General features: G+C 41.5%; 1 protein-coding gene across 3 annotated transcripts in view; it reads left to right on the forward strand.

The window, feature by feature from the left end:
- Positions 1-22012, forward strand: part of LOC106578615 (receptor-type tyrosine-protein phosphatase N2) — a 284623-nt gene that overhangs the window by 77116 nt on the left and 185495 nt on the right. For 2 of the 3 annotated variants that reach the window (XM_082965664.1, XM_014157619.3), the window contains exon 2: positions 9539-9652. The exons of the other annotated variant lie outside the window; for it this stretch is intronic. In XM_082965664.1, the coding sequence (XP_082821790.1) occupies positions 9539-9652 (114 nt within the window). The remainder of the gene's footprint in view (positions 1-9538; positions 9653-22012) is intronic. 3 annotated transcript variants of the gene reach the window in all.

Genomic DNA, 22012 nt, shown 5'->3' on the forward strand with positions numbered 1-22012 from the left:
TAGCAGAAAAACACCCCCAAAGCATAATGTTTCCACCTCCATGTTTGACGGTGGTGATGGTGTTCTTGGGGTCATAGGCAGCATTCCTCCTCCTCCAAACACGGCGAGTTGAGTTGATGCCAAAGAGCTCCATTTTGGTCTCATCTGACCACAACACTTTCACCCAGTTGTCCTCTGAATATTTCAGATGTTCATTGGCAAACTTCAGACGGGCATGTATATGTGCTTTCTTGAGCAGGGGGACCTTGCGGGCGCTGCAGGATTTCAGTCCTTCACGCCGTAGTGTGTTACCAATTGTTTTCTTGGTGACTATGGTCCCAGCTGCCTTGAGATCATTGACAAGATCCTCCCGTGTAGTTCTGGGCTGATTCCTCACCGTTCTTATGATCATTGCAACTCCACGAGGTGAGATCTTTCATGGAGCCCCAGGCCGAGGGAGATTGACAGTTCTTTTGTGTTTCTTCAGTTCGCGAATAATCGCACCAACTGTTGTCACCTTCTCACCAAGCTGCTTGGCGATGGTCTTGTAGCCCATTCCAGCCTTGTGTAGGTCTACAATCTTGTCCCTGACATCCTTGGAGAGCTCTTTGGTCTTGGCCATGGTGGAGAGTTTGGAATCTGATCGATCGATTGCTTCTGTGGACAGGTGTCTTTTATACAGGTAACAAACTGAGATTAGGAGCACTCCCTTTAAGAGTGTACATTTGCATTGATGTCAGAGTGATTAGAGGGACAATAGAGTGCTTAGTACCAAGCAGTTAGAAAGTTTAGTAGGCTACTAATGACCAGCAGCATTATCAGATCTTGGTGAAGCCTAATTACCGTGACTAAACGGTCATGGGGAATTTGACTGCCTTCATGACTAGAGACCGCAGGTGTGGCAGTAATGGGGTCACTGCAACAGCTCTTACCATTAAAAATGTTTACTTACAAGCCCTTAAGCAACAATGCAGTTCAAGAAATAGAGTTAAGAAAATATTTACTAAATAAACCAAAGTAAAAAAGGAAATAAAAAGCAGCACAAAAAAAGAATAATAACAAGGCTATAAACAGGGGATACCGGTACCGAGTCAATGTGCGGGGGTAAAAGTTAGTCAAAGTAATTTGTACATGTAGGTAGGGGTAAAGTGACTATGCATAGATAATAAACAGTGAGTAGCAGCAGTGGGGGTAAATAGATGTAAAAAAGGTGAAACCACTGCTGGATTTGTGCAAAATAGATTTGTTGGAAGCTGAGTTTAGTGTCGCTCACCAGTTTCTGCAGACTGAAATTGCCCACTCTGGCTCCAATGAAGACAAATGGACCCCACTTGATATCCTGTAACGATTCTCTGGGACTCTCTCTGCTATGCCGACTGTGATTACTGCACTGAAATATGGAATGACTTTTGGGGTGTCCACAGCTACAAATGTGTTCAGTCAGCACAGAAGAAGCATGTTACACCCGAGGAAAACTCAAGTAATCCAACTGGCATTTGAGGGGGATATTACAAGAAGATTTTGGTGAGAATGGAATGATCAATTACTCAGGAAGTTCCCCAGAGCATCAAGGAGCCTGCAACTCTTTCGAAAAAGGAAAAAAAACAGTCTCTGAAATTTTCAGATTTGTTAAATGTTATACAATCAGATTTTTTTTTTTCCCAGAGCATTTTTTTCCTCCTGGAAAGGAAAGAGAGAATGGCTCGCTTGACACAGCAGCAGGCCCCAGTGAAACAGACACAGGGGCAGGCACGCAGACACTTTCATTACATGAATCATGAGGATAATGTACTGTACCTTACTGTCTGACCAAATCATGGTTTTAGCATCCTAAACATTTTGACATTTTTATTGAGGTAAATGAATGTGCAACCCGCACCGATGCAACCAATGCATTTATTTTACTCCCACAGCTAGTTGTCAAAGGGTCGCAAAATGTGACTAAATGGTCGCAGTCTGGAGACCTGCCTTGTAGGATTTTCACTATTGGCATACTCTCTAACTTTTGTTTTACTTCACTGAAAAAGGCCTCCATTTTCATAATCAACATTAGCCTAGGCCAAGGCTCCTCTCTCACCTTTTCTCTCTCCTTAGCAGCAGGGCAGCCCTGGACAATTTGGCCCGCTACAATTTTACTGATGGGTTTTCATTTATTTTATTGGCCAAAAGACAGCAATTATCGGCTAATGGAAACCCTGTGCCCCAGTGGCTTTCAATAGCCCCCGTACACACACCGTGGCATGTTTTGTCCATTGTGCTGACACAGCGCAGCGGAGATACAAATTTTGCATCAACTTGTCACTCAATCTTTTTTTGCTACACTCTTAGAAAAAATTGTTATAAATAGAACCTTTTCAATCTTTGGAAGAGATTAAATAACCCTTTTCGAAAGGTTCTATATATAAACCCAGTGCATGCAAATAATCTTGAGGGTTAAAGCCCGACCCCAGAGTGTAGTGAGGATTTTAGAAATCAACAGCTAACAAAGCTAAACCACTCACATCAAACTCTGAAATGACAGCTAACATACACTTTTCATTTGTTTTAGCTATTTTCCATTGACATTTATATCCATATTAATGATGCTGCTATATGATTTTGCCTGGTCAGAAAAATGGCTAGCTGATGTCCAACACCGTTAGCCCTCTATGCCAAGGGAATGATCAAATTCATATTTTGCAACACTGTTGCCAATGCCTGAGTGGCAAACAGCAAGGTTCATACAAACCTGTGCTGTTGCAAACTAAATGCTAGCTAGAAGCAAGAGGAAATAATATGTTTAATAAAAGCATTCACTCATAGTTAAAACAAATGTTATTTATATAACCTTTTGGTTAATTCAAAATCTAACTGCCATTACGATTCAAAAACCAACTGCCAATCCATTCCAGCATGATGACGCAAGAGGAAAGTGGTTGAACCAACTTGCAAGTAGCCTACCAATAAGAACGTTATTTTTCAATCTATTAAGGTAAGCAAAGTTTCTTATTTAATTCAAATATATGAAGCTAAAGTCATATGATAAACTGTAGGCTAGATAAATAAAGTTGAAACTTTATTAGAATTTGGGCATGTTTGTAAGCTAGCTAGCTAGCTAACTTAGCTAGCTAAACAGAAGAAGCAAGGCTATGTTAACTCATCACTTTACAAGCTAGCCAGATAATTATTTCAAATAAACTTTTTTTATTATTATGGTATATACCAAATAGAGCTACGGACCCAGCCTGACATTGGCAATTAGGTAATTGTTTATTTTATTTCAGTATTTGTGTGAAGTCAATTGAGGGTACTACCCTATTTTTCATGAAGCCATTAGAAGACTTTTGCTGACGGGGATTATTTATAATAAATTATGTATAATAAGTCTGGGTGAATCAATAGCCTAGTTAATCCTTACAGTTGGGAGTTGGAGTCAATATCATCGTAAAATATGTCCATGGTGTTAAATACAGTTTGTGATCAAACTTAAAATGTATAAGTTAATGGTTCGCATTACGGGATGTCAAGGTCATATTTTTCCATATTCTGTTCCAGTTAAAGGGTTCTTCAGATTCAATTAGATAGGTGGACCATCCTTTTTTAATAGCTAGCTCAGAATATGAGCTTTCCAAAAGTTGTTTATATATTATAGAGATCAGTCCTTTTGGGAGCCCAGATAAATCCCATCATTGGATTGTTCGGTATTTGGGTTTCCCAATTAGTTATAAATATAGACGCAAATATTTTCCTGGTAATGTGTATGTGTCTTTTAAATCTTGGAGTGTTCTCAAATCAAATCATGTTTGATTTGAGAAATGCTTACTCACCCACCCTTAAAACCTCTTCAGCGTCTCATCCCGTCACCGGGATCAAAATCCAGCGAAAAATCATATCGCCAATTAGCATAAAAAAAAAATCATAATTAAAAAAATGTATAGATACACCTCTCCTGAATCGACCCACGTCGTCCGATTTCAAAAAGGTTTTACAGGAAAAGCAAATCATTAGATTATATTAGATGAGTCCATCGTAAAAAGCAGCTTCATAGCCATTTTCCAACCAACCACTTGCATCACATATAATCAAAAAACAGCTAAATGCAGCACTAACCTTTTACAAACTTCATCAGATGGCACCCCTAGGACATCATGTTATACAATGCATGCATTCTTTTGTTCAATAAAGGTCATATTTATATATAAAAACAGCATTTTACATCTCTGTCTGAGGTTGACTACATAATTTCCCCTCAAAAGCGTCCCGGTAAACAATGCTACATTTCCCTAAATTACTATCCTATAACGATTTTTTTAATTTATATTGTCAATCTAACATTTATAGATGAATATCTCTTGAGAACACCTGTCATACCAGATTTTAAATTAACTTTACTGGGTAATCACACTTTGCGATAAAAGGAGATGCGATACTCAGAAAATTAGCTAATATACAGAGCTCGGCGCCATCTTGGAATCAATCGCATGGTTAATGGTTAATCTCATCTTGTATAATATTGTCAATAATCGCCTACCTTTAGTTGTCTTCATCAGAAAGCATCCCAGGTCCACAACAGATGTATTTTCGGTCAAAAAGTCCATACTTCACGTTCCATTAGCCTGATGTTGGTAGCGCGTCCTATGGCTCTCTCCAAGCGCAGGGCTGAAGTTCCGAATAAAATGCAATGCTCCCGCATGTAGGTTCGTTCAAACATGTCAAACGTTGTAAACATACATCTTCAGGGCCTGTAACACCAAGAGAGCCAATAAGATTCGAGGGGGATGATGTCATGGCCTTTAAAACCGTATCCAAAGGTGGGGGCAGACATGGCCGCCGGCGTCATAATGGTGATGGCCCATCCCCTGTGACCAATTTCAAACTCGTGTCATTCACTGAGTTTTGACTCTATAAGGCTCAAACCACTGTGAAAGGACTGGCGACATCTAGTGGAAGCAATAGGAAGTGCTCACTGAACCATTGTTAACGGTGTGATTAATAAGGAAAGATGAGAAGTCGAGTCCACAATTCAGAATTCCACTTCCTGTTTCAATCGGTCTCGGGGTTTTGACTGCCATTTGAGTTCTGTTATACTCACAGACACCATTCAAACAGTTTTAGAAACTTTAGAGTGTTTTCTATCCATATATAATAAGTATATGCATGCCCTAGCTTCTGAGTTTGATTAGTAGGCCGTTGAAAATGGGAACGATTTTTTTTCAAAATGCGCTGTGGCGCCCCCTATCCTACGGTATCCTCAATTAATCAACAATGCAGTTCAGGAAAGAGTTAAGAAAATATTTACTAAATAAACTAAAGTAAAAAATAATAAAAAGTAACACAATAAAATAACAACAACGAGGCTATATACAGGGGGTACTAGTAACGAGTCAATGTACAGGGGTACAGGTAGTCAAGGTAATTTGTACATGTATGTATGGGTAAAGTGATAATGCATAGATAATAGACAGAGCGTAGCAGCAGTGAAAACAAATGGTGGGGGGGGGGGGGGGTCAATTTAAATACTCCAGGTGGCCATTTGATTTACTTGTTCGGTCTTATGGCTTGGGGGTAGATGCTGTTAAGAAGCCTTTTGGTGAAATATTGGTATGGGCATGCCATTTTGATTCCCAGTTACACAGTTGTTCAATTTTGCTCCAAATAGAAATGATGTGAGCAATAATAGGATCAAAACGTAGTTTACATTGTTTAAGGGATATATCAGTGAAGACCACCTCTACCAGGGCAATAGGAGACACCAGATTTCTCACTATAGTCAGCCAGGTGTCGGAAGAATCATGTCTAAACCAATTTAGGATGGGAAGAAATTAAAGTGCCTAGAAATACAATTTAAAGTTTGGTACAGATAGTCCTCCTACGTCTTTCCCTCTTTGCAAGTTTATTAATTTTATCTGGGCTCACTTACCTTGCCACATACATTTTGAAACCACGCTAACCAAATAGCCAGACGAGGGAGACAACGGAAGCATTAAACTACAGAAATTCAGCCATGGCAATATATTCATTTTGACAAGATATTCTTCCGGTTAATGCACCTGGGGTATTAGTCCATCTACTGAGTTCAAATTGAATTGATTTGAGCATTCTGTTAAAGTTTCTGGCAATGGTTTTATCAAAGGAATGACATATTTCTATTTTCAAATATAAAAAATGGGAAACAATTGGGATTACATAAGTAGAGATGGAGTCCTCCATCGGGGTCTCGAGAGGCAGTAGGGCAGATTTGGTTAGATTTATTTTATAACTTGAGATAGACAAATTCAGCTCTATGAACCTCTCTGGGCTAGGTGGGACGTTAGCGTCCCACTTTATTCAACAGCCAGTGGAATCACGTGGCGCCGAAATACAAATTCCTCAAAAATGCTATAACTTCAATTTCTCAAACATATGACTATTTTACACCATTTGAAAGATAAGACTCTCGTTAATCCAACCACGTTGTCCGATTTCAAAAAGGCTTTACAGCGAAAGCAAAACATTAGATTATGTCAGGAGAGTACCCAGACAAAAATAATCACACAGCCATTTTCAAAGCTAGCATATATGTCACAAAAACCAAAACTACAGCTAAATGCAGCACTAACCTTTGATGATCTTCATCAGATGACACTCCTAGGACATTATGTTATACAATACATGCATGTTTTGTTCAATCAAGTTCATATTCATATCAAAAACCTGCTTTTTACATTAGCATGTGATGTTCAGAACTAGCATACCCACCGAAAACTTCCGGTGAATTTACTAAATTACTCATGATAAACGTTGACAAAATACATAACAGTTATTTTAAGAATTATACATACAGAACTCCTTTATGCAAATACTGTGTCAGATTTTAAAATAGCTTTTCGGCGAAAGCACATTTTGCAATATTCTGAGTACATAGCTCAGCCATCACGGCTAGCTAATTTGACACCCACCAAGTTTGGGGCAACCTAAACTCAGAATTACTATTAGAAAAATTGGATTACCTTTGCTGTTCTTTGTCAGAATGCACTCCCAGGACTTCTACTTCAACAACAAATGTTGTTTTGGTTCCAAATAATCAATAGTTACATCCAAATACCTCCATTTTGTTCATGTGTTCAAATCAAATCAAATGTATTTATATAGCCCTTCTTACATCAGCTGATATCTCAAAGTGCTGTACAGAAACCCAGCCTAAAACCCCAAACAGCAAGCAATGCAGGTGTAGAAGCACGGTGGCTAGGAAAAACTTCAGGTCACTATCCGAAGGGTAACGCGCGAGCGCATTTCGTGACAAAAAAATTCAAAATATTCCTTTATCGTACTTAGAAGCATGTCAAACGCTGTTTAAAATAAAAAAAAATGCTATTTTTCTCGTAAAATAGCGATAATATTCCAACCGGACAACGTTGTATTCATTGAAAGAGTGAAAGAAAAAAAATGGTGAGGTCTCGTGAATGCGCACTGTCCCCAGGCAGTCCACTTACAAACTCTGCTGCTGTACTTTGCCCAGAGACAGGAGACGCGTCATTCCGCTTTCTGAACGCTTTAGAGAGCCAATGGAAGCCTTAGAAAGTGTCACGTAACAGCACAGATGCTGTAATTTCGATAGAGATGCAACAGAAGGACTACAAATTGTCAGACAGGCCACTTCCTGCATGGAATCTTCTCAGGTTTTTGCCTGCCATATAAGTTCTGTTATACTCACAGACACCATTCAAACAGTTTTAAAAACTTTAGAGTGTTTTCTATCCAAATCTACTAATTATATGCATATTCTCATTTCTGGGCAAGAGTAGTAACCAGTTTAAATCGGGTACGTTTTTTATCCGGCCGTGAAAATACTGCCCCCTAGCCCAGACAGGTTAAGAGCTTTTGGGAGGAATTGAGATACATTGTCGAGATAAAGTAAGAAGTCGTCGGTGTAATGAGATGACATGATCCGTAGAATTGAGGGATATTGTCGTAATTTCTTTTGATTGTCAAATTGCCCGAGCCATCGGCTTCATAGACAATAAAAATAGCAGAGGTGAGATGGGATCACCCCGCCTGCTACTTCTAGTTATTCTGAATGGAACAGAGCAGCTATTGCCTGTTATTACTATGGCTGAGGGGTTGGCATATAGTATTTTAATCATATTAATGAAATTGTGTAAATAGCCCATCCAACTACCTGATCCCCATATTGTTATTTTTTTGTTTTTTGCTCCTTTGCACCCCAGTATCTCTACTTGCACATTCATCTTCTGCACATCTATCACTCCAGTGTTTAATTGCTAAATTGTAATTACTTTGCCACTACGGCCCACTACGGCCTTACCTCCCTAATCTTACCTCATTTGCACACACTGTATATAGATTTTTTCTATTGTGTTATTGACTGTACGTTTGCTTATTCCATGTGTTGTTGTTTGTGTCGCACTGCTTTGCTTTATCTTGGCCAGGTTGCAGTTGTAAATGAGAACTTGTTCTCAACTGGCCTACCTGGTTAAATATAGGTGAATTTTGTATTTTTTTTTTAAATGACCAAGAACCCGATGGTTACGTTGACAGTGCTCTAGAGTTCCTCTGTGGAGATGGGAGAACCTTCCAGAAGGACAACCATCTCTGCAGGACTCCATCAATCAGGCCTTTATGGTAGAGTGGCCAGACGGAAGCCACTCCTCAGTAAAAGGCACATGACAACCCGCTTGGAGTTTGCCAAAAGACACCTAAAGACTCTCAGACCATGGGAAACAAGATTCTCTGGTCTGATGAAACCAAGATTGAACTTTTTGACCTGAATGCAAAGTGTCATGTTTGATGGAAACCTGGCACCATCCCTATGGTGAAGCACGGTGGTGGCAGCATCATACTGTGTGGATGTTTTTCAGTGGCAGGGACTGGAAGACTAGTCAGGATCGAGGCAAAGATGAACAGAGCAAAGTACAGAGAGATCCTTGATGAAAACCTGCTCCAGAGCGCTCATGACCTCAGATTGGAGTGAAGGTTCACCTTCCAACAGGACAACGACCCTAAGCACACAGCCAAGACAAAGCAGGAGTGGCTTCAGGACAAGTCTCTGAATGTCCTTGAGGGCCCAGCCAGAGCCCGGTCTTGAACCTGATCTAACGTCTCTGGAGAGACCTGAAAATAGCTCTGCAGCAATGCTCCTCATCCAATCTGACAGAGCTTGACAGGATCTGCAGAGAGGAATACGATAAACTCCCCAAATACAGGTGTACCAAGCTTGTAGCGTCATACTCAAGAAGGCTTGAGGCTGTAATCACTGCCAAAGGTGCTTCAACAAAGTACTGAGTAAAGGGTCTGAATCCTTAATGTAAATGTGATATTTAAAAAATATATATATTTCGCATACATTTGCAAACATTTCTAAATACCTGTTTTTGCTTTGTCATTATGGGGTATTGTGTTTAGATTGATTAGGAATATAAACTATTTCATCATTTTTAGAATAAGGCTGTAGCGTAACAAAATGTGGACAAAATCAAGGGGTCTGAATACTTTCCGAATGCGCTGTATATAACAGACATACTGGCCATTGCTGGTACATGATCTGTTTGTTGACAGTGTATGTGTGTGTGTTCTCTCATAGACAGAGTGTTTGGAAGGTGTCTGGAGTTACCCAGTGCAGATCTATACACCTATGATGAGTCAGCCTCTGCTCTACAGCGCCTCAGGACTCTTCTCCAGAAACTGTCCCACAGAGGTACTTACTGTCTGTCTGTCTCTCTGCTTGCCTGCTTGTCTTTCTGTCTGGCTCTCTGTCCCTGTACAGATGTGTGTGTATGTCTGATTGGTCAGTCTGTCCTGTCGACATTATAAAACAGATTCAGCTCTTATGTGAAAGCAAGCCAAACGGTCGGATTACACATTTGGCCCAGAGGTAAAGGACAGGTAATTTGCCTCATACAGGCCATTGTGCCCTGATCATATAACGGCAATAGGAATCTAATTGACTCGGACGATTGCTGGACATTTAGTGCTTATTTTGTGGATGAGTGACTATGCTGCATGCGGCGTAATTGCGTTAGATTGCCTCTCCTGCTCAATGAATGAGAGCACAGCAACTAATGTGCTTGTTAAACAGGGTAGCTACAGGAGAACAGGACACAAAACAGGCCCAAAGATGTCCTCAAACAACAGGAGAGAGAACACAGTTGGAAAATATTGTTTGTGCAGGGACGCCATTTTTATTCTCCAGTATTTACCCCCCAAAAATGAAACGTTAATTAGCTGCTAATGTGGCTATCATAAAGATCTACAAATGCCATGATGATCTGGACGAGACTGACGAATCGAGGCAAAGGTAAGAATCTCTGGATTAACCATCTAATGTCAGCTAAATGTAGTAATGAATAAATTGGCCAAATGTCTTTAAATGGACAATTCTGTGAACTGCTTTGTGCAAGTTTTAAATTGACACAATACCTGTTAGCAAAGGTGTCAGCTAGAGATGACGTGCAGGAGCTTGCAGGGATTTGTAGTTTTGCATGATGTCTACTTTGACGCTAATTAGCATTTTCAAATCTGAGAGTAAATAGAGCCAAATATATTATATTGATTAAAGATTTACATGGTTATCAAAACGTCTCTCCAGGGTAAGCCTACACGAAACACAGCCCTTATTTGAAGTGTTTCCAAAATCCCCTATGGGACAAATGAATGGTGGAAAAATGATTGGAACCATTTCCCTGTTTGACCATTACCCTGTTTTATGGGCTTTATAACACTTCCACTGTGGGGCTCTATATTAGAGATCTGCACGCAGCTTTTCATGCCGCACCCATTGGCTTTCTGTCCGATTCCCACCCGCTACCACAACAACTGGTTGCCAGACTCCCACCCGCTACCACAACAACTGGTTGCCAGACTCCCACCCGCTACCACAACAACTGGTTGCCAGACTCCCACCCTCTACCACAACAACTGGTTGCCAGACTCCCACCCGCTACCACAACAACTGGTTGCCAGACTCCCACCCGCTACCACAACAACTGGTTGCCAGACTCCCACCCGCTACCACAACAACTGGTTGCCAGACTCCCACCCTCTACCACAACAACTGGTTGCCAGACTCCCACCCTCTACCACAACAACTGGTTGCCAGACTCCCACCCGCTACCACAACAACTGGTTGCCAGACTCCCACCCGCTACCACAACAACTGGTTGCCAGACTCCCACCCTCTTCCACAACAACTGGTTGCCAGACTCCCACCCTCTACCACAACAACTGGTTGCCAGACTCCCACCCGCTACCACAACAACTGGTTGCCAGACTCCCACCCTCTACCACAACAACTGGTTGCCAGACTCCCACTCGCTACCACAACAACTGGTCCCAAACCTAATGTTATTTTAGGCAGTTCACTTGCCAGCAATGGTCACAGCAATTTTGAGCCCTGTATGCAATATCAAATGTGCAAAAATAACTTAAGAAATAGGTTAAATTACAAGAGATTCTCATATAGCTCATTATATTAGCATATATGTATTACTGGGCTATATCAGCCAATAGGCTAGATGTAGTTTGAAGAGAGCAGAGTTGGAGAGACTTGCACTTTCTCTTGAGTTATTTTTATAGCCTACCTTTTAGAACTGGGAAGATTTTCAGACAGAGAAATATGTGGGCGATCAATATTTATTTCTAGGCAATGAAGTAAACTATAGCCTAATCATAGGAAATACATTTCCTTGGAAAGAGAACTGCCCCGTGCTTCTCCGCCAATGCATAGGCTATAGCCTACTCTATTTCATTGAGACCACACGCACACCTGATCTCGCAGGAATGGCTACTGAATTGAAGCAGCAAGAATGATGACAGCGGCACTTGCTACGTTTTGCATGTATGATATAGCGTGTGTTTTAGGAGGACGATTTGCAGGCAGAGACAAATAAATGGGTAATCAATACTTATTGAAAATGAAAAGGTGCAATGCTCACTCACCATAGTAGCCTAGTATGCTGACTAGCCCGGGCACGTGCGCGATCAGGACATGCAGGTTGAAATATCAAAACGAACTCTGAATCAACTATATTAATTTTTCGACAGGTTGAAACATATGAAACATTCATGGACATTTAGCTAGCTAGCTTGCTGTTGGTAGCTAATTTGTCCTGGGATATAAATATTGGGTTGTTTTTTTCTGGATCTTTGTAGATTTATGATCCATTTTGAGTTACACAAAATTGTGTGTTCTCTACTCAAACAATTACAGTTTTTGACAATTGCTTACACATGATTTCTGAAACTATGGCTCATTTTCTCTAAACTCTACACACAAAACCCCAAAACATACACACAGCATGCAAAACGTCACACATCTCTTGCAAAACCAAACACTTCATTCAAAACTATTTTAACTCCTCAAAATTGTTTTTGCATCAAAACTCTACACACAAACCATCAAATGATTAGCTCTTATACACGGATGTGACAAATGTAAAACTATCTTGTGTCTTTTGCATTTTCAGTGTGCAGCGGAGTCCACGGCAGTTTGTCGTAGCACTCACATGTGCATGTATGTGCACAAATATATACAGTATGTATGCATATAAGTATATATTTACACTATAAACAGAAATGCAAGGGGGGATAAAATGTATTTGTTTCTCAAAACATTGTATTTTCATCCAGATTTCGGGATGAACAATAACAGAGAAAACAAATACAGTAGAAGATAAACAAATATGCTCGTTACTATTAAAGAAAAAAACAATTAGGGCGCATCCTGTCTCCTATTTGGGTCTGGCCACAGCACCTCATCAACATCACAAGCGATGTTCTCTCTGGCTAAACAGCGGGGGAAGTAGCATCTGGAGTGGCATATCCAGCCCTGGCATGCCCCCTCGTCTATGTCACCACAGGCCTCCTCCATCGCCTGGAGAAGGGGTATATGTTGGTGGGGTTGGCAATTGTATACCTTCTAACGCCACGCTGAAAATAACTCTTCTATTGGGTTTAGAAATGGAGAGTATAGTGACAGGTTGAGCATCAAAACTTGCGGATGGTCAATAAACCAATTGCAGACCAGAGCAGCCTGGTGTAAATTTACGTTGTCCTGCCCCGTCCTCTACGCTGCTGCTACTCTCTGGTGTTATCTTAAATTTAACTAGGCAAGTCAGTTAAGAACATATTCTTACTTACAATGACAGCCTACCAGGGAAAAGTGGGTTAACTGCCTTGTTCAGGGGAAGAACGACTGATTTTTACCTTGTCAGCTCAGCGATTCAATCCAGCAAACTTTCGGTTACTGCCCTAAAGCTCTAACCACTAGGCTACCTGCCGCCCCAAAATTATCTATGCATAGTCACTTTAATAACTCTACCTACATGTACAGATTACCTCAATTACCTCGACTAAACGGTGCCCCTGCACATTGACTCTGTACCAGTACCCCTTGTATATAGCCTCGCTATTGTTATTTTACTTCTGCTCTTTAATTATTTGTTACTTGTATTTATTTATTTTTTTGCTATTTTTCTTTAAACTGTATTGTTGATTAAGGGCTTGTAAGTAAGCATTTCACTGTGAGGTCTACAACTGTTGTATGCGGCACATGTGACAAATAAAATTTGATTTGATATATATTTAAATTGTAAGAATTATTTTATGCAAAAAAAATATAAACTTTGTTAAGAGTTTGTGTATTTTCCAGTAGGTGACTGGGAAGTTCTTGTTTAATTTTCAAGAACTTGCTGTAAATAGTTATTTTTAATTGTGAATTAAAGAATTGTGAAATTCACAGTAACTTGTGAGTGCTTTCTGTCATGTTCACTGACCTGATAGTGTGGAAGGAAGGTCAGTTTGCTGCTGACCTCAAGGATGAGGCCAGGTGAGGGGAAAACCTAGTCAGTTGTACAACTGAATATATTCAACTGAAATGTGTTTTCTGCATTTAACCCAACCCCTCCTTATCAGAGAGGTGTGGGGGGCTGCCATAATCGACAACCATGTTTTCGGCAACCGGCAAACAGTGGGTTAACTGCCTTGCTCAGGGGCAGAATGACAGATTTTTTACCTTGTCAGCTCGGGGATTCAATCCAACAACCTTTCAGTTACTGACCCAACCCTCTAACCACTAGGCTATCTGCTGGGTGTGAGGCTGGGTCCCAAGTGTGCTCACCACAAAGAATGCCTAATTGTTGTCACTTAATGTTATATGCTTTCTTGTAATCAGAAAAGTTAATTGAAGGTACAATGAGCTACTGGCAGCTAGTTGCAAGTATGTTGCTGTGCTTTCAAAGATAACTTACTGAGTTAAGTTGCCAGTTAAGCTGCCAGTATGTTACTGGTAGTTATTTGCATGTGACTCTGACGCTCGTCGGATGTGGCAGGGCTTGCAAACTATCACAGATTACAAAGGGAAACCAAGCCGCGAGCTGCCCAGTGACACGAGCCTACCAGACGAGCTAAATTCCTTCTATGCTCGCTTCGAGGCAAGCAACACTGAACCATGTATGAGAGCACCAGGTGTTCCTGATGACTGTGTGATCACGCTCTCCATTGTCCGATGTGGCTATGACTTTTAAACAGCTTAACAGATGGATTACCCAGACGTGTACTCAGAGCATGCGTTGACTAGCTGGAAAATGTCTTAACTGACATTTTCAACCTCTCCCTGATAGGGCTGCTATGGTGACCATATTACTGCCACATCGGCAGGTCATATCCGTTTAGTAACGGTAACTAGGCTTCTCCAAGCTCTGATGCTGCTGATTAGCATTAGTAGTCTACCGAACTTGCTAACTGCCTGGTATTCAGCACTCTTTTGTCCCTCTAATCACTCTGACATTGATGCAAATGTTTTCGATAATCAAATCAAACCCTTCATAAGAGCCCATGAGCTCGTGTTGCGCAACATTTCTATAGGCTATGCTGGTGAGAAAACAGTGTTTTGATGGCCTCTATTAAAAAGAGGAGGATGCCATCAGCTTTCTATAAGCTAGGCCTACTATATTTATGTATCAACTTTCCTAGAATTAAGCACATTGCTTTGCTTTAAAACAGGAGTATAGCCTACCTGGCTGGCATGGAAATGAACCATGGGAAATAAAATAAAAACAGTTTGGCTATTATGAGCTCTATACAACCATCACAGCTGTAAAGAACCCTTCCTGATATGCAAAAAAAAATACTGTTAGAAAAAATACAGTTACAGTTAGATTTCTAGAATTGTTTGCTTGAATATCAGTGTTTTTGCATGTACCTATGCTACACAAAGATAAACAACTTGTTATTATTATTATTTTTGTAATTTTTTTTTTACTAATACAATCTGTTAGTTGGACTTATTGCACCTGATTCTGAACTGGTTGTTCCAGTTTAGATGCTTTAGGTAGTCTAATTTATACATTTTTCTATGGTCACCAGTGTCCAGCATACGCTGGTGACCATTGTCCAAAACACAACGAGGACTGGTGACCAACGAAAACACAATGTAGGCTGGTGACCAACAAAAACACAATGAAGGCTGGTCTCCAACAAAAACACAATGAAGGCTGGTCTATGCTGTTTTTTCAGCGGAGTATCTCTGTCTCTGTCTCTCTCTCTATTTAATGTTGTTCTGCTGTCTGTCACGGTGGCAGACGAAATCGACCAATCGTTTGATGCCTCCAGCCAAGACCAGACATCTGAAGCTTTTTAATTGACACAGTGTAATAGCACAAATGGATTCACTAGGCTAATTAGTTCATGTGCTCTAGCGGCAGTGTATCCAATGGAACTAAAAAAAGAAAAGTGTTAGACAGTTGATTGTATGGCTCAGTTTAGTTTTAACATTAGGTTTTTGACCAGTGCATTACCAAAGTAAGTATATGCTTTAATTCATGAAAAAAAAATCATCAAATTAGATTATACACTGCTCAAAAAAATATAGGGAACACTTAAACAACACAATGTAACTCCAAGTCAATCACATTTCTGTGAAATTAAACTGTCCACTTAGGAAGCAACACTGATTGACAATAAATGTCACATGCTGTTGTGCAAATGGAATAGACAACAGGTGGAAATTATAGGCAATTAGCAAGACACCCCCAATAAAGGAGTGGTTCTGCAGGTGGGGACCACAGACCACTTCTCAGTTCCTATGCTTCCTGGCTGATGTTTTGGTCACTTTTGAATGCTGGCGGTGCTTTCACTCTAGTGGTAGCATGAGACGGAGTCTACAACCCACGCAAGTGGCTCAGGTAGTGCAGATCATCCAGGATGGCACATCAATGCGAGCTGTGGCAAGAAGGTTTGCTGTGTCTGTCAGCGTAGTGTCCAGAGCATGGAGGCGCTACCAGGAGACAAGCCAGTACATCAGGAGACGTGGAGGAGGCCGTAGGAGGGCAACAACCCAGCAGCAGGACCGCTACCTCCGCCTTTGTGCAAGGAGGAGCAGGAGAAGCACTGCCAGAGCCCTGCAAAATGACCTCCAGCAGGCCACAAATGTGCATGTGTCTGCTCAAACGGTCAGAAACAGACTCCATGAGTGTGGTATGAGGGCCCGACGTCCACAGGTGGGGGTTGTGCTTACAGCCCAACACCATGCAGGACGTTTGGCATTTGCCAGAGAACACCAAGATTGGCAAATTCGCCACTGGCGCCCTGTGCTCTTCACAGATGAAAGCAGTTTCACACTGAGCATGTGACAGACATGACAGAGTCTGGAGACGCCGTGGAGAATGTTCTGCTGCCTGCAACATCCTCCAGCATGACCGGTTTGGCGGTGGGTCAGTCATGGTGTGGGGTGGCATTTTTTGGGGGGCCGCACAGCCCTCCATGTGCTCGCCAGAGATAGCCTGACTGCCATTAGGTACCGAGATGAGATCCTCAGACCCCTTGTGAGATCATATGCTGGTGCGGTAGGCCCTGGGTTCCTCCTAATGCAAGACAATGCTAGACCTCATGTGGCTGGAGTGTGTCAGCAGTTCCTGCAAGAGGAAGGCATTGATGCTATGGACTGGCCCGCCCGTTCCCCAGACCTGAATCCAATTGAGCACATCTGGGACAGCATGTCTCGCTCCATCCACCAACGCCACGTTGCACCACAGACTGTCCAGGAGTTGGCGGATGCTTTAGTCCAGGTCTGGGAGGAGATCCCTCAGGAGACCATCCGCCACCTCATCAGGAGCATGCCCAGGCATTGTAGGGAGGTCATACAGGCACATGGAGGCCACACATACTACTGAGCCTCATTTTGACTTGTTTTAAGGACATTACATCAAAGTTGGATCAGCCTGTAGTGTGGTTTTCCACTTTAATTTTGAGTGTGACTCCAAATCCAGACCTCCATGGGTTGATAAATTGGATTTCCATTGATTATTTTTGCGTGATTTTGTTGTCAGCACATTCAACTATGTAAAGAAAAAAGTATTTAATAAGAATATTTATTTCATTCAGATCTAGGATGTGTTGTTTAAGTATTCCCTTTATTTTTTTGAGCAGTATATATGTAATTCCAGATCTCATTTATATTCATGCAGTATATATAACATCCAATATCATTATTATCCTCAGTTGTATTCTGGCTACAAGACTATCCGAAACATCTGCAACTACAGGCTGTCTCAGCCAGAGGGCAGCAGATACCTTCAGCACAAACCGTGACCACAAAGCACAAACCTCTCCCAGGTAATTGGCTTTACAGGCCACTTTAAGCTTAATCTTTTATAACAGACGTAAACGAGTGTTGAAAACCATAAAAAAATAAGCGGGCATCCATAGGAAATTATAAACGGAGAAATGAATACTAGGCACAGCATGAGACCACAGCATTTAATCAATTACCTCTCTGAAATAAATGGATGAGACTGAGGAGGATGAGAGTAGGTGCGTCAGTTTGTTCCAGCTCTATTTCCAGGTGTTAATATCTCTGAAATGTCGTCCTCCCTCCATCACACACTTTTGCGGGCGCTGCTCAGTCTTGAGCTCCGGTTAAACCCGGCACAGTTTTGCTTGTGTCTCGTAGAACCATATCTAAAGACTGTGGTCTTATCTTTAAAAAAAATCACTACACTGTCTATGCTTCAATGTGTTTTATATCTTATCAGCTTTATCCCTATTGAAGTGTCTGTCATCGTTGAGACGTTCCCCTGTTGAAGAGCAGACAGGGTGATTGAGACTATTGCACTGTAACCTAAATGGAGGAGAAGAAAAGAGGAACATCAATTGCATCGATTTGCAATTCTCTTTATCTTGCATCTGAGTTGCTGTAGAAGAAATCATACAATCTGGGCTCTGCGCACAACATCCAATGTCATTAGATCAATAGCAATTGACCCGACACAAAAGGGGTTTCTCTTGTTTTTCGTGTCCCTTGCTTTATTTGGCCGTATCCCTACTGGGAGGGAGCATTATCGGCTATTACATTTTCCACACGCCGCCTCCGAGTGCAAGAGACTGTCATCCACTGCAAATGACTTTAAATGAGCCTGTACCGATGGGTTTATGTGCGAAGGCGACTTTGGGATTCATAGCGTGCAAACACAGTGTGTCCACACATCATATAGCGAAGCTTTCAAGGCGTCTGTCTTATTTGTTTTAGCATCAGGCTTTTGATAGCATTGTATAACATTGCGCACATGCGTGTGTGTGTGTGACATGCAAATTATCTCTTGATAATTTGGTATTTTCATTGGATTATGCCACATTTCGTGCAAGGGAACCTATACCAGATGCGAATGCATTTCTTCACCTGATTTCAAGAGTATTTTCTTATGTCAATATCTATCTCTGTCTCGACACCCTCACTGACTACCTTTTCCCCTCACTTTATTTAGACAGTTGTAAAACAATAAGGGGGGACTGGCAGATGGAAGAAAAGACACAGGCATTGAAGCCTGGTCTTCAGTGGGGAGAAGCATATATTAGGTCAGAACCATGGAGCTTTACCACTACACCACAGGTTCTGCTCTCTCTGTCTACCTAGGCTATCTGTAATAAGGACCAGGCTCCCTGCTCTACAGTAGGTTGACCCTTTGCCATCACCCTTGATCCATGTGCAAAGCAGAGGGAATCCTCATTCCTCACTCCCTCTCAAGACAAGTGAAGTAAGATAATTAATTGTGACATTTGCATCCGTGCTATCGCTATGATCAACTAGCCAGTCAGGCAGGTGCAATGACCACAAACAGACATTGGGTCATTTCAGCACTACTGATCTTCCTCTACACAGGTTCTATATGTACTCATTGGTGGCTGTGTGTCTTTGCGTTGAGGTGTATCTTCCAGAACAACAAAACATACAATCAGACCTGGTTTTAAAATACTATTTTAACTCTTTCAAATTCTGTTATAATTTGCTTTAGCCTGCCTGTAGTTCCAGATGGGTGGGTTTCACCGTTTTGTGATTATACTATTGATTCCATTGCGCCAGGCAAGCTCAATTAAACCCAACAAAATTATTTGAAATGACTTCAAATAGAATTTGAACACAGGTCTGCATACAATATGTAATTTCTCACCCACACTCTGTTATAATTACATTATATATGGTTTGCTGTCTTAGATGTGCATAGTGCATGCTTATTCACACAGACTCACAAATGTAAGCTGTTATGTAAGCTATTTTGAAGAGCTTACTATAGCTAAGCTAATGATTCCAGCTGTATTTGGTGTTGAAGATCTCAGATCTAGTACTACTTTTGGAACATGTAGGCGTATTTACTTCCTCTATGACACAGTATGTGAAAATGGAACTCTTAGGTAAAAAATTGGAGTATTATTGTTGAACAACTTGTGAGTCATGTGTGGGTTGAACATTTCTTAGTCCACAGTTGATTTGAGCCAACGCATAGGTTTCTGTAAATGGGAATGTCAACTGCTGAAACAGTGTTCTGACGAGTGGAATATTTCCCCAGAATGTTTGACTTATAAATTGTATTTCTTTGTATCTGAACAGTTGTTCTGAATTTCTCAACATACTGCTTAGTGTAAAACCTTATATAAATATTTCCCAGAGTGCCATGCTTTAACGAGTGAATTGTAGAGTTACCATCCATAACTGTATTTGTTAGTGACAGACAACTGGTTGTTGCATTCATGCAACAAGAGCAACAGAGGACATGGCTGCTGTTTTATGGTCTCATAGTGAATGTGGTATTTGAGTAACTTATTTGGTACATAATATTTCTGCCACCTTCTCTTATGACCGAAAAGAGCTTCTGCATATCAAGGACAGCAATCACTCACCTCATACTGGAAGAAAATGTATTCATTAATGAGTCGGATGCGAAGGACTTACTACAGACACCCAATGAGGTCTTCATCCCCATAATTCGCAGGAGAAAGAGACAGAGATATCGGGGACGTAGGTCGGGGTGCCTTGTAAGGATCCGACGGCGAGTGGGTAATCTGCTTTTACTATCAGTCCTGTTAGCCAACGTACAATCATTGGATAACAAAATAGACAAACTATGCTCACGTTTATCCTACCAATGGGACATTAAAAACTGTAATATCTTATGTTTCAACGAGTCGTGGCTGAACGACGACATAAATAAAATACAGCTGGTGGGTTTTACGCTGCATCGACAAGATAGAACAGCCGCCTCCGGTAAGACATGGGGTGGTGGTCTGTGTATATTTGTAAACAACAGCTGGTGCACGAAATCTAATAGTAAGGAAGTCTCAAGGTTTTTGCTTGCCTGAGGTAGAGTATATCACGATAAGCTGTAGACCACACTATTTACCGAGATCATTTTCATCTATATTCTTCAAAGCTGTCTATTTACCACCACAAACCGATGCTGGCACTAAGACCACACTCAATGAGCTGTATACGGCCATAACCAAACAGGAAAACACTCCTCCAGAGGCGGCACTCCTAGTGGCCAGGGACTTTAATGCAGGGAAACATCAGTTTTACCAAATTTTCTACCAGTATGTTAAATGTGCAACCAGAGGAGAAAAAACTATAGACCACCTTTACTCCACATACAGAGACTCGTATAAAGCTCTTCCTCGCCCTCCATTTGGCAAATCTGGCCGTAATTCTATCCTCCTGATTCCTTTTTACAAGCAAAAACTAAAGCAGGAAGCACCAGTGACTCGGTCAATAAAGAAGTGGTCAGATGAAGCAGATGCTAAGCTACAGGACTGTTTTGCTAGCACAGACTGGAATATGTTCCGGGATTCTTCCGATGGCGTTGAGGAGTACACCACATCAGTCACTGGCTTCATCAATAAGTGCATCGATGGCGTCATCCCCACAGTGACTGTACGTACATACCCCAAACAGAAGCTATGGATTTTAGGCAACATCCGCACTGGGCTAAAGGGTAGAGCTGCTGCTTTCAAGGAGCGGGACTCTAACCTGGAAGCTTATAAGAAATCCCGCTATGCCCTCCGACGAACCATCAAACAGGCAAAGCATCAGTACAGGACTAAGATTGAATCGTACTACACCGGCTCCGATGCCCGTCGGATGTGGCAGGGCTTGCAAACTATTACAGACTACAAAGGGAAGCACAGCCGTGAGCTGCCCAGTGACACTAGCCTACCAGATAAGCTAAAATACTTCTATACTCGCTTCGAGGCAAGTAACACTGAAGCATGCATGAGAGCATCAGTTGTCCCGTACGAATGTGTGATCATGCTCTCCGTAGCCAATATGAGTAAGACCTTTAAACAGGTCAACAGACGGATTACCATGAAGTGTACTCCGAGCATGCACTGACCAACTGCCAAGTGTCTTCACTGACATTTTCAACCTGTCCCTGACTGACTCTGTAATATGTATTAACATGTTTCAAACAGACCACAATCGTTCCTGTGCCCAAGAACACTAACGTAACCTACCTAAATGACTACCGACCCGTAGCACTCATGTCTGTAGCCATGAAGTGCTTTGAAAGGCTGATCATGGCTCACATCAACACCATTATCCCAGAAACCCTAGACCCACTCCAATTTTCATAAAGCCCCAACAGCTCCACGGACTAAACACCTTCCTCTGCAACTTGATCCTGGACTTCCTTACGGGGTAGGTAACAACATATCCGCCACGCTGATCGTCAACACGGGGTTCCCTCAGTGGTGCGTGCTTGGTCCTTTCCTGTACTCCCTGTTCACTAATGAC

The sequence above is a fragment of the Salmo salar genome, chromosome 19 (genome assembly GCF_965601325.2).
Source record: "Salmo salar chromosome 19, fSalSal1, whole genome shotgun sequence".
In the NCBI taxonomy this organism is placed as follows: Eukaryota; Metazoa; Chordata; class Actinopteri; order Salmoniformes; family Salmonidae; genus Salmo; species Salmo salar.